Genomic DNA, 15,074 nt, shown 5'->3' with positions numbered 1-15,074 from the left:
GGATATTTCAATGAGAAAAAAATATCAACTAACTAATTTGAAGCTCAAATTTTTGCCCCATTAGATTGTTGGCTTTCTCTTCTCTTCTTGCCTGCCAGCCAGAATCTCTGTTATTCATTGCAACTTGTTTTTAGCCACTGAAGGCATCATCCTTAATACTCCAACCCCACCCACCTATAGGCCTGTTTATCCTTCCTAGAAAGGGTTAGTGCATTTTCTAGAATAAAGCATTTTTCTTCCAAGCTAAGTATCTCTAGTGTTTAAAATATTCATTTTATTAGAGTATATAGGTGACAGAGGATGAGATGGCTGGATGGCATCATCAACTCAATGGACATGCGTTTGAGCAAACTCTGGGAGATGATGAATGACAGGGAAGCCTGGTGTGCTGCAGTCTATGGGGTTGCAAAGAGTCAGACATGAGTAAGCAACCGAACAATAACAGCAAATTCTTTTTCCACTTTTTCCCATATGCGTGGTTTTCCAAGGGACCCTCTGGTAATGTGCATACTCAGTTGCTTCAGTCATGTCCAATTCTTTGTGACCCCCAGAGGAGCCTGCCAGGCTCCTCTGTCCGTGGGATTCTACAGGCAAGAATACTAGAGTGGGTTGCCATCCCCTCCTCTGGGGGATCTTACTGACCCAGGGACCGAACCCCTGTCCCCTGTGTCTCCTGCATTGTAGGCATATTCTTTACCCCTGAGCCACTTGGGAAACCCAGTGGTGATGGATGCTTGGTTTCTCCTTCTTATTTGAATTTCATGTGCTGACTCTGTGCTCTGCTTGGCTTGAAGGACAATGCCACATACCATCGTTTCACAACTAGAAATGAATTTATCTATTTGTTTGTTCAGTTGAGATTTATTGAACACCTACTATTTATCAAACACTCACCTTGGCACTGGGACATCAGTGTAAACAATAGATAACACATTCTTATTCTCACTAAGTTTACAATCTAGTGGACAAGAAAGATAAGACCTAGGTTACATTGTGATAAGACCTGATGCAAAGAACTGACTCATTGGAAAAGACCCTGATGGTGGGAAAGATTGAAGGCAGGCGGAGATGGGGACAAAAGAGGATGAGATGGTTAGATGGCATCACAGACTCGATGGACATGAGTTTGAGCAAGCTCTAGGTGTTGGTGATGGACAGGGAAGCCTGGCATGCTGCAGTCCACGGGGTCACAAAGAGTTGGACAAGACTGAGCGACTGACCTGAACTGACTGAGGTTACGTTGAAAATTGTTATGGAAAAGGAAAGTAGGGGAAGGGTAGTGTTCTAGAGGTGGAGGAAGGCTGCAAAGAAATGTTATATGGTAATCAGAGAGAAGGTGACATTTGAGAAAAGTCTCAAAAGGAGGGGAGTGAGCAAGCTATCAGGCTTCCCAGGTGGTGCAGTGGTAAAGAATATGCCTGCCAATGCAGGAGACGCAGGAGACTCGGGTTTGAACCCTGAGTCGGGAAGATTCCCCTACTGGAGGGCGTGGCAACCCACTCTAGTATTCTTGTCTGGAGAATCCCATAGACAGAGGAGCCTGAAAGGCTATCATCCATGAGATCACAAAGAGTCAGACACAACTGAGCGTGAACAAGAATGCCCACGAGCACACCAGGGACACTTGGAGTGACAACAGTCTGGGCAGGGGAAACAGCCAGTGCAAAGACCCTGAGATGGGAATGTGTCAGGCGTCTTGCAGGAACAGCTAGGAGAGGCTGGCAGGGATAGGGTGGGATAAGCAAGCAAGAAGAACATCAACAAAGGGCGGAGAAGACTTCGGGCCATTGTGCAGATTTGGGCTTCTTCCGTTGGATGAATGGGCAGCCACTGCAAAGTTTTGAGCAGAGGAGGGAGGTGATCTGACTTGGATTTTCCAACGGTCTCTTTGGCTCGGTGCTGAGAATAGACTGTGTGGTAGGGGCTTGGCAGAGCTAGCGGGACCTGCCAGGAGGCTGCAACAGGGACCCAGGAGGGCATGGATGCTGGGGCCTGCCTGAATCCTGCAGAAGCGGTGGCAAGCAGTCGGTTTTGGATATAATTAGAAAGATGAGCCAACAGAATCTTTTGATGATTTGATGGGGGAAGGGAGAGAGAAAGACTGGATTCAAGGATGATTTTTGGCCTGAGTCACTGGAACTGAGTCACTTCCCTTTCAAAGGAGATGAGGAAAGGCTGAGGGTGATGTGGTTGGGGGAGAAGATGAGGAATTCAGTTTTGCTCTCATGACTGAGATGCCTATTGATATCCAAGAGGAACTGCTGTGGGTGACTATATATGTGTCTGGTGCTCCGCAGGTAATTATCTAGAAGTTTTTAGCATATGCACAGGCAAATAATATTTTTGAAAGTGTTTTTTCTTAAAAAAAATGTTGCTTTGTACTTGAACCTGTTTATGTGTGCTTATGTGCGTGTATGCACGCCAAGTTGCTTCAGTCAGGTCTGACTCTTTGCGATCCTATGGACTAGAGCCCGTCTGGTTTCACTGTCCATGGGCTTCTCCAGGTAAGAATACTGGAGTGGCTTGTCATGCCCTCCTCCGGGGCATCTCCCCTGCCCAGGGATGGAATTCATGTCTCTTATCTCTCCTGCAATGGCAGGCAGAATCTTTACCTCTAAGTCAACCTAGGAAGCGCATGTCTGTGTATGTGATTGTATACATGTGTATACATAATTCTCTCTGGTTATAATTGTATAATTAGGAGAATTGTGTTTGTATGCAATTAATATGCTACCACGTGTGTTGGGGGGGAGCTTCCCATGTGGCTCAGTGGTAAAGAATCTGCCTGACAATGCAGAAGATGTGGGTTCAGTCTCTGGTTCTTGCCTGGAAAATTCCATGGACAGAGGAGCCTGGTGGACTATAGTCCATGGGGTTCCATGACTGAGCGACTCCACACACGCACACGTGTGCTCTTACACTTAGTATACCTCATAGTCCATTATTTGCAGGGTTTTTTTGTGTCCAGCCTATTGTTGACCCCCTAACCTTTGGTACAGACTGACTTGACAAAGCCACTCTTTGTTTTCTGGAGTGATGCTCCAGATTTACCCCTGATCACATCAGTATTATCCTTCGCCATATTGGGCTTTCGAAAGATGGATTACCACTGCTGACAATGGTTAAATCTTGATGATCCCTGGCAAGTTCTTTTCCACGGGATAGTTAACAGAGCCTTCGCGAGTGTGTGGACTTAGCAGTGCAGCCTTCTCCATCATGTGACCGTGCTTGGCACACTTGGTCCGTGATGGCACAGTTCATTTGTGTAAGCAACTTGACAGATGTCCTTACTGAGGCATCAAATTGGATGGTGTCTGCTAACAAATCGAATGGGAAAAAAGAAAAGAGAATTCCAAGGATTATGGTTTTTTTTTTTTTCAGGATTAAATTTGTGCCATTTAGCTGTTTGATACCCTGTAGTTAATGCTGCTTTATTAGAAGCCTATACAATTCTTTACATGGGTGTCAGAATAATTTCAGTGAGAATGATGTTGTGTGGACTCATCAGGCTGAAGTCTTCGTCTTGTGACTACAGATGGGTTATTGTCTGCTGTTCCACTGTCTTCCAAGCCTTTTGCTGGATGAGCGAGACTTAACAATCTCCATTAATTTGCTTTGGCACTTCACATGGTTAGTCAGGCCATGAACACGATGGTCTTTAATAATTTTTTAAAAAAATATTGCAATGCTCCTTTTCAGTTGATGTCCTTCATAAATTGTATTTGCTGAAGCTATAATTACCCATCAAGCAGCAAAAGCAAATCTACCTCCAAGTACAATGAAGATGTTCTTTTGTGAAATTATTAAGATAGAGAAGTTTGACATGCAGAGTAATTTAGTTCTGTTTTATAATTATATCCCACCTATTAGAGCCTATCAGATTGGAAAGGACTGATCATCACCAGCACACCTCATAAATGCCCCTGACTCACAGTGACCATTTCCCCCACATAGATGAGGTCTTTAAAACAGTTAAATTAGCCTGTTTCTTTCATAACATGTTTAAATGCTGTTTGGAGTAGTTAACTCTGTTTTACCTACAGGTTCATTTAATTTATTTGACATATTTTGTTTTGACTCTTGAAATCACATAGAAGAACTTTGTATCACTGAGTAGAAGATCTTGGAAGGAACATTAGTGAAGAGTTACCACTGAGAAAGTTTGGAAATTGACCAAATTAAGGTGACTTGTTGTTGCTGTTCTTGTTTAGTTGCTAAGTTGTGTCCAACTTTGTGACCCCATGGACTGCAGCACGCCAGGCTCCTCGGTCCTCCACTATCGCCTCAAATTCATATCCATTGAGTCAGTGTTGCCTAACCGTCTTGACTTAGAATGTCAAATTCAGAAATTCATATTAATTGATTAGTAAAATACCTAAACTTTACCATGGTGCAAAGTTAGGATATTAGTTATTATAAGATGGATTCAGGGGAAAATAAGACAGTATTATCAATAAAGGATTTGGAACAAGGTGTCTAGAGTGTGTTCCCACAGGGTGTTGTGGGGGGAAAATGAAGTGTTCCACAGCCAGTTTATGTGGGACTGGGTTTACTAGCTCTCAAAGAAAAATGTCAGCTCCATCCAAATAGGAACCTTGTCATCTTTTCCATCATTTTGTCTCATGTCTTACACATTGTAAACACATAAATAAATAAACACATAAATAAGAATGAACTGCAGGACGTCTCACAATCTTCAGTGTTACAGGGAGCCCTGTGACTCATTCAAGAGAGGGCGGTGATCCACAGCCTTTCCCAAATTTACTGGTTTTTGAAATACTTTTCCTGAAGTGCATTTTACTAGACTTAGTAAATGAGTTACCCTCTGGGAAATTTAAGCTTTGAGTAAGATCATTAAAAATGAAGTTCTGAAATTGATCACTAAGTGGAATATTCAAGTTTTTGCTGCAATTGGAATGTAATTGATACAGATTATGAGGCAGGAGGGGCTTCCCTGATGGCTCAGTGGTAAAGAATCTGCCTGCCGATGCAAGAGACGCAAGTTTGATCCCTGCATTGGGAAGATCCCCTGGAGAAGGAAATGGCACCCACTCCAGTGTTCTTGCCTGGGAAATCTCACAAACAGAGGAGCCTATAGTCCATAGGGTTGCAAAGAGTCGGACACAACTGAGCAACTGAGCAGGCAAGTATGAGGCAGGAGGGATGTCAGACTTTACTGCTTGTATCTGTGTTTGGGGCAAGTTTCCTGACTCCCTAGAAGCCTCAGTGTATTCCTCTGTAAAGTAGGGGTAGTAATTTTATTTCTCTGTTTGTTGGGAAAATAAATTACATTTGGCCCCACTCTGGAAAGTGAAATGAAATATTAATTATGTATGTAGAGGACTTCCCTAGGTAAGCCTTTATTATCATTATCATCATAAAAAACTAAGGGGTAAAATTGTTCTCCTTCAGATGTGTGATTATGATACACTGAAATTAAAATATGATCACCCTCCCTTCCACAAATATTGGAGGGCTTATAATATGCCAGGCATTGTTGTTAGTTCAGGCAGACAGTGGTGAGCACAGTCAAGGCCCCTTCCCTTGTGGACCAAGAGTTTTTGTAATACAGTGTGTTTGCGGATGTCACTGTCCTTAGAATGTAAATCTAATTGTACACAATTCAGTAGAAGTTAATTGTTCTGAGGTCATTATATTATAGATCTGCCCCAAATGATCACTTTTTCCTCTCAGAATCAGATTGGTTCTTACACAAAAGAAGCACAACAAAATCCAGAGGTCATGTTTTAAAAGAAAATAAAATTAAGCTAGCATTACTTGATAAGGTAAAGCCAGTGACCAGGGCATCCCGTTCCTCCTTGTCAGGTCCATCAGCGCATGAGGGTAGCCAGATTTAGCAAATAAACACATACAACCTGCAGTTAAATTCGAATCCCCATAAATAAACACTTTATTAGTATAAATATACCCCAAATACTGCATGGGGCGTAATTATAATAAAATAAAGTGGATTTTTTTTTCATTTTTATTTTATATTGGAGTTGCTGTTTAGTCACGTCCTACTTTTTTGTGACCCTATGGACTGTAGCCCACCAGGCCTCTTTGTCCATAGTATTTCCCAGGCAAGAACTCTGGAGTGGATTGCCATTTCCTTCTCTAGGGGATCTTTCCCACCCAGGGATCGAACCCACATCTCTTGCATTGACAGGTGGATTCTTTACCACTGAGCCACCAGGGAAGCCCAAATTGAAGAATAGCTGGCTAACAATGTTGTGATAGTTTCAGGTGAACAGCAAAGAGACACGGATCCATTCTCTCCCAAGGCCCCCTTCCATCCAGGCTGCCCCCACAACACTGGGCAGAGTTCCCTGTGCTATACAGTAGGGCTTTGTTGGTTATCCATTTTAAATACAGTGGTATATTTGAAAGGGAAATTTAGCTGGGCATCCTGTTTTTTTTTTTTTCCTTCTGAGTACCCTCCAGTTCCAAACCAGAGGAGATATTTTTACCCCAAACAGAACAGAAATCTTGCTTCCATTTGAAATGATTTATAACTCTTCCCGCCTGATCACCAAGTGTTTCCAAATTAAAAGCCATTCATTAAGGCCTTATATAGATATAAAAGATATGCAAGGAGTGCTTTGTAATGCCAGCTCAGTACTTCAGGTGAGAGCTTTTCAAATTACGTGGACCACTGGAGCCACCTGCTTGAGTAACCACGATGGGGCCGGCCCGTGGCTCATCAACGCACCATCGTGCCTGCGTTGTTACTGATTTTTCTCATTTCTCCAGGGCAAATACTAATTAATGGATACAATTCACAGCTGATTAGCTGTAGTTTCTTCAGTAATTACATTCGCATACTAACTGTTCAGAAGAGGATTTCTAACCCAGTTCTTATTTCACTCTAAGCTTAATTTGTTTTTTGAATTGTTTAAGCCCTTCGTTTAATAGCCATTTTATTTTTCTTTGTTGTTTTAGGTGCTATTAGATAATAAGTGAGTTTAATCTTAAAAAAAGAAAAAAAACCAACACTCTGATAATGAGCTGTTTGCTTTAAATGGATTTCTAATTCCCCAACAAAACCTACATTTAAATAACAGTAAAGCTGTGATACAGGCTGTTGTCAGTAGCTTGGGAGCCAGGGTTGGTACACGGAATATACATCGTGATCCAAGCTCTCATAAATACCCTAAAAAGAACATTTGAGATGGAGGCCTGAGATCTTAATTCTAAAATCCTTCATTCAACAGAAATTCCTGTCCCTTCTCTTGCGTGTATTTCACATTGTGGAAAAATGGGCGGGTGGAGGGGGGCTGCGCAGAATATATGTGTGTGTTCATGCACCCTCTCATGTGTTTCTTTTTTTTTATTTTAAAATTATTTTTGAAACACTTTATTGAGGTACCATAGACATACAAAAAAACCTGTCCATATTTAATGTATACAACTTGATGAATTCGGAGATAAGTAGACATCTGTGAACCCATCACCACGTGTTTTCAATATCACATGCCTTCAGAAAAGCTAGAGAAAGGGCTTTCTTAAGCTCTAACAAGTACATCTTTCAGAAATCCTCATAAAGATACTTATCCAAATGAATCTGAGGGCTCCTTGTGTGAGGATGTATTTAGGTGTCGGTTTACCGGGTGGGATTTTGCTTCTGTAGACTGTAACAGCGTTCTGGAACCATTAGAGCCTTCCGTATAAATCCTGCTTAGGTCTTGGATCCCTGACATGATAAAGTAGAGCGTGTCAATCCCACTTCTGTGCACGAATCCTACAGGTTCAGAGTTGGAGGATGAGAGCCCCTCAGAAATAAGTGTTTGGGGGTATATTGAGAGGAGGATTTGTGGGTTTATTGTGGGTTTTTCATATCTGTATGTCTGTATTTATATTTAGTCTCTGTCTTTATCAATCTTTGTATCTATCTGTCTACCTATCTCCTTGGGAAAATTGTGCCTTTTACTTTAAATAATTACTGGCTGTATCTATAATAGAGAATGGATATACATTTCACCCTTTGGAGACCAAACCTATGTGTTATTTGATGCGTGAAAGGGAAGAAATAATACACTTTATAAAAAGATGGGCGTTCTTTAACCATTTAAAAATCGTGAAAATAATATAGCTCCAGATAATTTTGTTCCCAGAGCCTCTCTACATTGCCAGACTGATAACAGAAATGTTTAAAGCAACAAAAATGTGCCTTCTTAGACCATCTGAACCTGAAAATGCATTTCTGCCAAAATCCAAGTTTTACATTTTGATAACAGGTCTCTGGAAGGAAAGAGCTTATGTCTGAAATGCTGATACAGTCTTATTTGTGATGGTCTGAATGGGCTATTGTGTTAGGGAATTAAATAAAAATTGCTGTGTTCATGGGATCCTGCTTATTTTTTAAACCTCTTTGCACTTAATGTTATACTGAGAGATTAAATACCACTATTTTCAACAGCCCCGATGGATATAGATATCGTTTTAAACTCTATTTGAAGGTTTAAAAGATATTCTTTAGTCTTATTATTTATTTATATTCATGCCACACCCTATTCAGGGGAAAATAGAATTTGAGTCCTGGGAACTGAATTCTATTCAATTTAATTCACATTTTAATCTACCTACACTTGTGACATTTGTTCTTGAAAAGTAAGCTATGAAGTCCCAACATGCTTTAAAAATGTGTCAAGGTGATTTTCTTGGAAACTCTTTTCCTGCTAACCTCTGACAAATGCCAGCCAGTTCGGTAAACAACACTGACTAGTGACCAGTTGGCCAAATGTTTACCGTAGTCTCCTTTGCTGTTAGTCTTAATGAGAAACAACACTATTTTCTAGAATTATCACGTAAGCTTAACTCGATGCTCTATTTTCTGAGGGAGTCAGCTGACAGAATATAGCATAGTGCTCTGAAACCTGTCACACTTCACACTTGGTCTGAGTCAGACCACCCTTTTATCTCATCGCACCAACGTTCTTTCCAGATCCCATCTGAGCACTGAGTATATCCCCAGCATGCTTTATGACACGGCATATTAACATAAAACAATGTGTTTTCTTTCAGTTTGGAAATAACAATAACTACATGAATATGGCTGAGGCAAACAACGCTTTCTTTGCAGCCAGCGAGGTAGGTGTCTGTCTTAATGTGTCTGTTCATGTTTTGTGTGTTATTTAGATTGTTTAAAAGGCTTGAAGGGAAAAGCCAAGTATTGAATTTATCTCACTCTCGCTCTTACATGGCACGAGGTAACAACTTTGGAGGAGAAATGAGAAAAAGCTATTGGAAGAGAAAATAACCTGACAAGTCTTTATCACTCGTCCGTAGGCTGTTACAAGTGTTAGTAATTCACACACACACACACACACACACACACACACACACACCTCTTGATGAAAAAATATATAGGTGCAAACAGAAATAAATATATAAGAAAAGAGAGACTATCCAAACTATATTGGTATCTAAGCAGATAGGGGTTATTCTGGAAACTAGGATGAAAGGCATTTCTAACAGAGAATATTTAAGCTTCACACAGCTCTGGGAATAATTTCATTAAGTTGCCATGGTTTGGGAATGGTGTGGCAGAATGGTATCATGATTTCTTGGGTCTTCAGTGGCTGTGATGTAAAATGAGTGTTTTTTGTTAGCTTCCCACAGTTGAGCACAGTGCTGTGCACATATTGCCTGCTAAGTTGCTTCAGTTACATCCAAGTCTTTGCAGACCGCATGAACTGACCTTCCAGGCTTCCCTGTCCATGGGATTCTCCAGGCAAGAGTACTGGAGTGGGTTGCCATTTCCTTCTCCAGGGGATCTTCCCAACCCAGGGACTGAACCTGCGTCTCTTCTGTCTCTTGCATTAGCAGGCGGGTTCTTTACCTCTAGCACCACCTGTGCTCAGTAAATATGTATTGAATGAATGAATGAGTGTATCAGCATGCTCCAAGACTCCGTCAGGGCTAGGAAAATAGAGGGATGGAATCAAAAGGCAGCACCATGGTGGGAAACCATGAGATTGTGTGAAGGTCATCAGTGCGTGTGGAATGAACATATTTTTGTTGCTGTTTTCACACTGCATTGCTTACTCTGTGACTTAGGGCTGCTCCCTGGTCTCATTGGTCTGCCCTCCAGAAAAACCTCCATCTTGATGAGATCAAGAAATGTTTTCCTGAAAGTGGTAGACAACTGTGTGAGATTTAAGGAAACAAAAACAAGCAGAAGTGAGATTGGTCCAAACGGAATATTTCCTCTTGCAATACCCATAATAAAAACTCTTCATTTTCCAAATACATTCAAATATAGGAAGCTGAACCAGCTTGACCCCAGAGAATGAAAATCATAATGGCTTCGTAAATGATCCCTGTTACAGGGAGGCAAGTGGTATGGAAGAAACGAACTTGACAAAATTAGTAGAGAAAGTGGGGAATCCAGAATTAAGGGTATCTGTAGATTAATCATTTTTGCAGTGACCGCCATCTCTCTAACCAAGAAGACTGCCTAGATAAGGGAATATTGTTTGGCACTGGCTGCTGTGTTGTTTGTGATAATGAGCACAAACCCCATCTGTAAGGACAACATGATGTTTCATTCTGTAGGATTTTTTTCCCTACATTTGAATCAAACATTGATGAAAGCTCTAGTGCCAGCAGCTGTTCAGAGACAATTTAATTCCAGCTGTGATAATTCACCGTGTCAGACATTGGCTGTTATATGTTGATACAACAGTTCTCCAGATTTGCATTTTTATCAAAAGGAACAAATGTTTTGAACATTTCAGTACAGATGGTATTTAACCATGTACATACTACTTTAACATGTACAAGGTAAACACTGGAAAGTCAATATCTGTAAAAAGTAATTATATGAACTCTGATTAATCTGATATTGGTCATATGGCATAGTTGCAGAAGTCAATGTCTTTTTTTGGTTGCTGCCATACTTGGTTATTTTTATTATCTCAGATAACCAGTGCTTTGATTACTCTCTTCTCTCAGGAATGTTTAACTTTATATTTCATGGATTATCTCTCTTTAAAAGTCATTTAAGGTTTTAGCATTTTCTTAGTTATATAATATAGTGTTATGGTTTTATTAGATTATGAAACAGTAATATATTGAATTCTAGGTCAAAATTAATTTCTTTAAAAAATATACTGGAGGGACATGTTATATGTAAGATCTCTTTATACCTTAACAAAAATAAAAATGAAAATCTCCTTAATTTTAACTGCCTAGCAAAAGACATGTTTTATGTTCAAGTTTAAAAAATAATCCTATGTGATGATTTCACTGTACATCTTTCTTGAGCGAAAAATAAAGCCCAAGTTAACGTTAATATACTACATTATAGTATGTGCCTAATTTCCCAATCATTTCATTAAAAGCGTTAAAAGTAAATTTATTTGGTTTCTTAGCATTTTAATGAGTGCAAACTCATTCAGGAAGACTTTAGGTTTGATGCTGTGAAGTCACAATTGTGCCTGAAACTTCCCATAGGTATCGCCCAGTAGATACCACTATGGGGACCAGGATGCTCCGAGTTTGAAATTCACACATTTGCTTTATGTTTTCTGTCTGTGTCATGATTACCCTGACCATTTTTAAAGTACTTTAAATATTTATTGAAATAATATTTCAAGTGTTAATTACAGTGGTAATGAAAACAGCCAAATGCCACATATCAAGAATGAGTGTTTATCCGTATTGTTAATGTGATATGTTAGATTTCATTAAGCAGTAATGGGGTAGCAAATGAGTCACAAATTACAGTTGCATCTGTTACTAGACCACATTAGTGCCAAAATAACAGCAAATGCAGCCATAGGGTTACATTCATTAGCCAGCCACGCTTGTGGCCAATTCATCCTTTGTGTTTGAGAACTCGGGGTACCGCAGTCGGAAACTGACATCTTTGGGGAGTCGTTCTTGGAATCAATATGTCAGAAAATCTAATATTTCACTCTAGCTTTCAAATGTGCAGTTGTACCCTCATGTTTTGCATCTACTGAATCTGCGGAGAAACTCAAGATGTTCAGTTGCCCAGCCACGGACACCCATAGCTTGTGACTTCTTTATTTCTGGTGAGATACAAATAGCAGTTGACAGGTTCTATAGACAAGAAATGGGGTGTGTGTGTGTGTGTGTTTCTCCCCTTGGGTTTGTTTCTATTTTCTTTCAAATGGTTATTAAGTTACATCATCATTGATGGCTTGAAGAAGGATGATTTTCAGCTCTTAATTAGTTTTCTTAACCAATTACAGTAGATTCAAATTATCTTGCACCAATTCATTCTTCAAAAAATACTATTAATAATAAATGAACTATAATGTTGACCCTCTGAGCTGGAAATAAAAAGTATCTGAGTAACTGCTTCACCCTACCAAAAAGAATATCCTAGACATTGACCCCTCTTCCCACAAAATCGAAGTTCTATTTTAAGAAAGATGGTTCATGGGGTTCAGCAGGCAGCTCTAATTTGTACTCCATTTTTAAGGGTCTAAGTAGCACTGAAAAAAGTATGCATTATTTACTTAGGTCTTGAGAAATAACAGTAAGTACTTGAGTAACATCCATGGAATTAGTACATTTCTATCAATATATCTCTATGCTCCTTCTATGGCCTTGTTTGGGAATGCATGTAAGAATTAAAGATTTTAAAATTAAAAAAAAATAAATAAATAAAATTGAAGACTGGAAGAGAAGTGTTCCAATAAATACAAATCAAAAATCTTCCTGTAAAAGAAAATTCTCCTTTTTGTTTAAATAAAAGCCCTGGATATATATGCTCTGATCATCCTTATATAAAATGCTTTATTACAAACGGTAACAACTTCCATAGAAGCAGGTATTACACTTGAGAATATACCAATAAGGAAACTTTAAAAAGCAAACCATACATTTGGCATCACTTGTTTTATATGTTGTGGCAGAAAGTAAATATGTGTTATGTTCACTTCTGGATTAATGTTGTGTGTGCGCGCCACAAAATCGTCAGCATTTGATGAAGCATGTGGATAATGTAAGCGTTTGAGCTGTTTCACTAACATATCAATAAAGTGGCAATTTGTTATATAGCCAAATCTAATGTCGCTGGTGCTCCAACTAACAACAAAGACAGATGTTGCTAATTAAGTACGCATTAAAAAACTGTTAATACTGATACTCCATTAAAACCATATGATAATGAGACTTAAATCTTTAATCAGAATGATCAGCAAAACTTTATATATGGAAATCTGTGTTTAAGATGTTTTCATTTGAGAAATAAATATTTGGTCTAGCTATGTAGTATTTTCATGTGACATAGTTCTTTTTCCCTCCAAGGAGAAATAAGATCTAGGAACAGAATATGAAGATATCTATATTTTGTTTCCTTTTAGCAGACATTCCATACACCAAGCCTTGGGGATGAGGAGTTTGAAATACCCCCCATCACGCCACCTCCAGAGTCGGATCCTGCCCTTGGCATGCCTGACGTCCTCCTGCCCTTTCAAGGCCTCAGCGATCCGTTGCCTTCCCAAGGAAGTGAATTCACACCCCAGTTTCCCCCTCAAAGCCTGGATCTTCCTTCCATAACAATCTCAAGAAATCTCGTGGAACAAGATGGCGTGCTTCATAGCAGTGGGTTACATATGGTAGGCAGCAAATTTACTGCTTGAAAGTGTTTTACTTATTGTTTGAACTTCGCAGGGTAAAGATCCGAGAGCCCATGTTCTGAAACATGCTCATGCCTGTCTACTGGTGGACATGTCTACTGGTGGACATGTCTACTGGTGGACATGCAGATTGTTCCTCCTGGTGCCATTTAAAAGCACATAGCGGAGCAGTCACTGGTGTTGGACAAGACGGCATTGGGTTGGTTGTTTTGAAAAAGGAGGACCCCACAAGATCCTCTGGTTTGAATTGATTTTTTAAAGAAGTCTGACTCATTGGTTTGAAAGCAGCCAATTTTCCCTTGCTTTTGGTTTAACAAAGGTATGTCCTTGAGTTGAAAGTTTGCCCAGGAGATTTTTTTAAGAAGGGAGCCCTTACCAGGGCCCAGGTCTTTTGCGTTTGTTGGATTAAAGCATCATGTTTGTGGTATGTGATTTGCTCCTACCTGAAATGAAATATCAAACTGTGATACAGAGAAAGGGAAAAAGAATAATTGTTTATAACCAGCAGAGGAAAGTATAAAGTGGGTTATTTTGTGAAATATACCTAATTGTGTTATTTATTGTTGTAAACATCAAATAAGGCACTCCAGAGAGCCAAAATTACTAATGCAATAATTTTGGTTCTGTTTTTCTTGGTGTGCAATTATAGTTAGCAATCACCAGAGTAAATCTACTTAAGTATTTTAAACTCTTCTGCTGGGGCTGTTTTTTTCCCTACCATGGTATATAAGGCATTGGGTGTCTATCTAGGTGAAGCACGAAGCAGACGTTTTAAAACAAGATTAATAGTTTATAGGGCTTTTTTTTTTTTCTTAAACCCTGATAAAATGAAACAGATGTGTTGGTATAACAAAAAACAAATCCTGTTGCTTGTTTACATATTTCTCTGCACGTTATGACCATGCCAGTGATGTTTATTGGTTTCATTGTTAATTCCCCAGATAACAGCAGATGATTGCAAAATATGTAGTGGATTAGCAGTGCAAAGATTCAGTGTGCTCTCTGAAATATAAGATTACTTTCCCAAATAGGATTGCAGCAACATAATTTTCTTTGCCTGTGATCTTTTGTGTTTGAGCTGAACATCAGGGTTTTTATTTTTACTTTTTTGTCAGAAAAGAGTGCAAGGAGCAGTCGGGAAATGGTCATTAAGTATTCATAAATGTTCCTCGCCATCTCAAATAATTGTTTCCTGTGGACTTTCTTGCATTTTTGTCCCTTTGACACTGGAAGGGAGGGTTCTGTCCTCTGTTTCTCTACAATCAGCCTTGCAATGTTGTGCCTGGAAAATAATAAAAATAAAAAGGGTGTTTAGTTGCCAAGGGAGTTTGCCCAGGGTTCACCATTATTCATAGATGCTCAGCGAGGCTCATTTAAGTTAGGGAAATAGTTAAAAGACCATATAATGCATGCTAAAATGTGTGCTTTATTAAATTGGTAAATATTTATTAATAATAT

The 15,074-nt window shown here is 39.5% G+C and overlaps 1 protein-coding gene across 2 annotated transcripts in view; it reads left to right on the top strand.

The window, feature by feature from the left end:
- The window catches only part of TOX3 (TOX high mobility group box family member 3), a 120,492-nt gene that overhangs the window by 78,697 nt on the left and 26,721 nt on the right, over positions 1–15,074 (top strand). The window contains exons 2-3 of one of the 2 annotated variants that reach the window (XM_069549826.1): positions 9,025–9,090; positions 13,344–13,595. In XM_069549826.1, coding sequence (XP_069405927.1) covers positions 9,025–9,090; positions 13,344–13,595 — 318 coding nt within the window. Of the gene's footprint in view, positions 1–9,024; positions 9,091–13,340; positions 13,596–15,074 lie in introns of both variants that reach the window. The other variant, XM_069549825.1, reaches the window with a different exon arrangement.

This window comes from Ovis canadensis, chromosome 14 (assembly GCF_042477335.2).
Source record: "Ovis canadensis isolate MfBH-ARS-UI-01 breed Bighorn chromosome 14, ARS-UI_OviCan_v2, whole genome shotgun sequence".
Lineage (NCBI taxonomy): Eukaryota > Metazoa > Chordata > Mammalia > Artiodactyla > Bovidae > Ovis > Ovis canadensis.
This window is presented reverse-complemented; position numbering and strand designations above follow the sequence as displayed.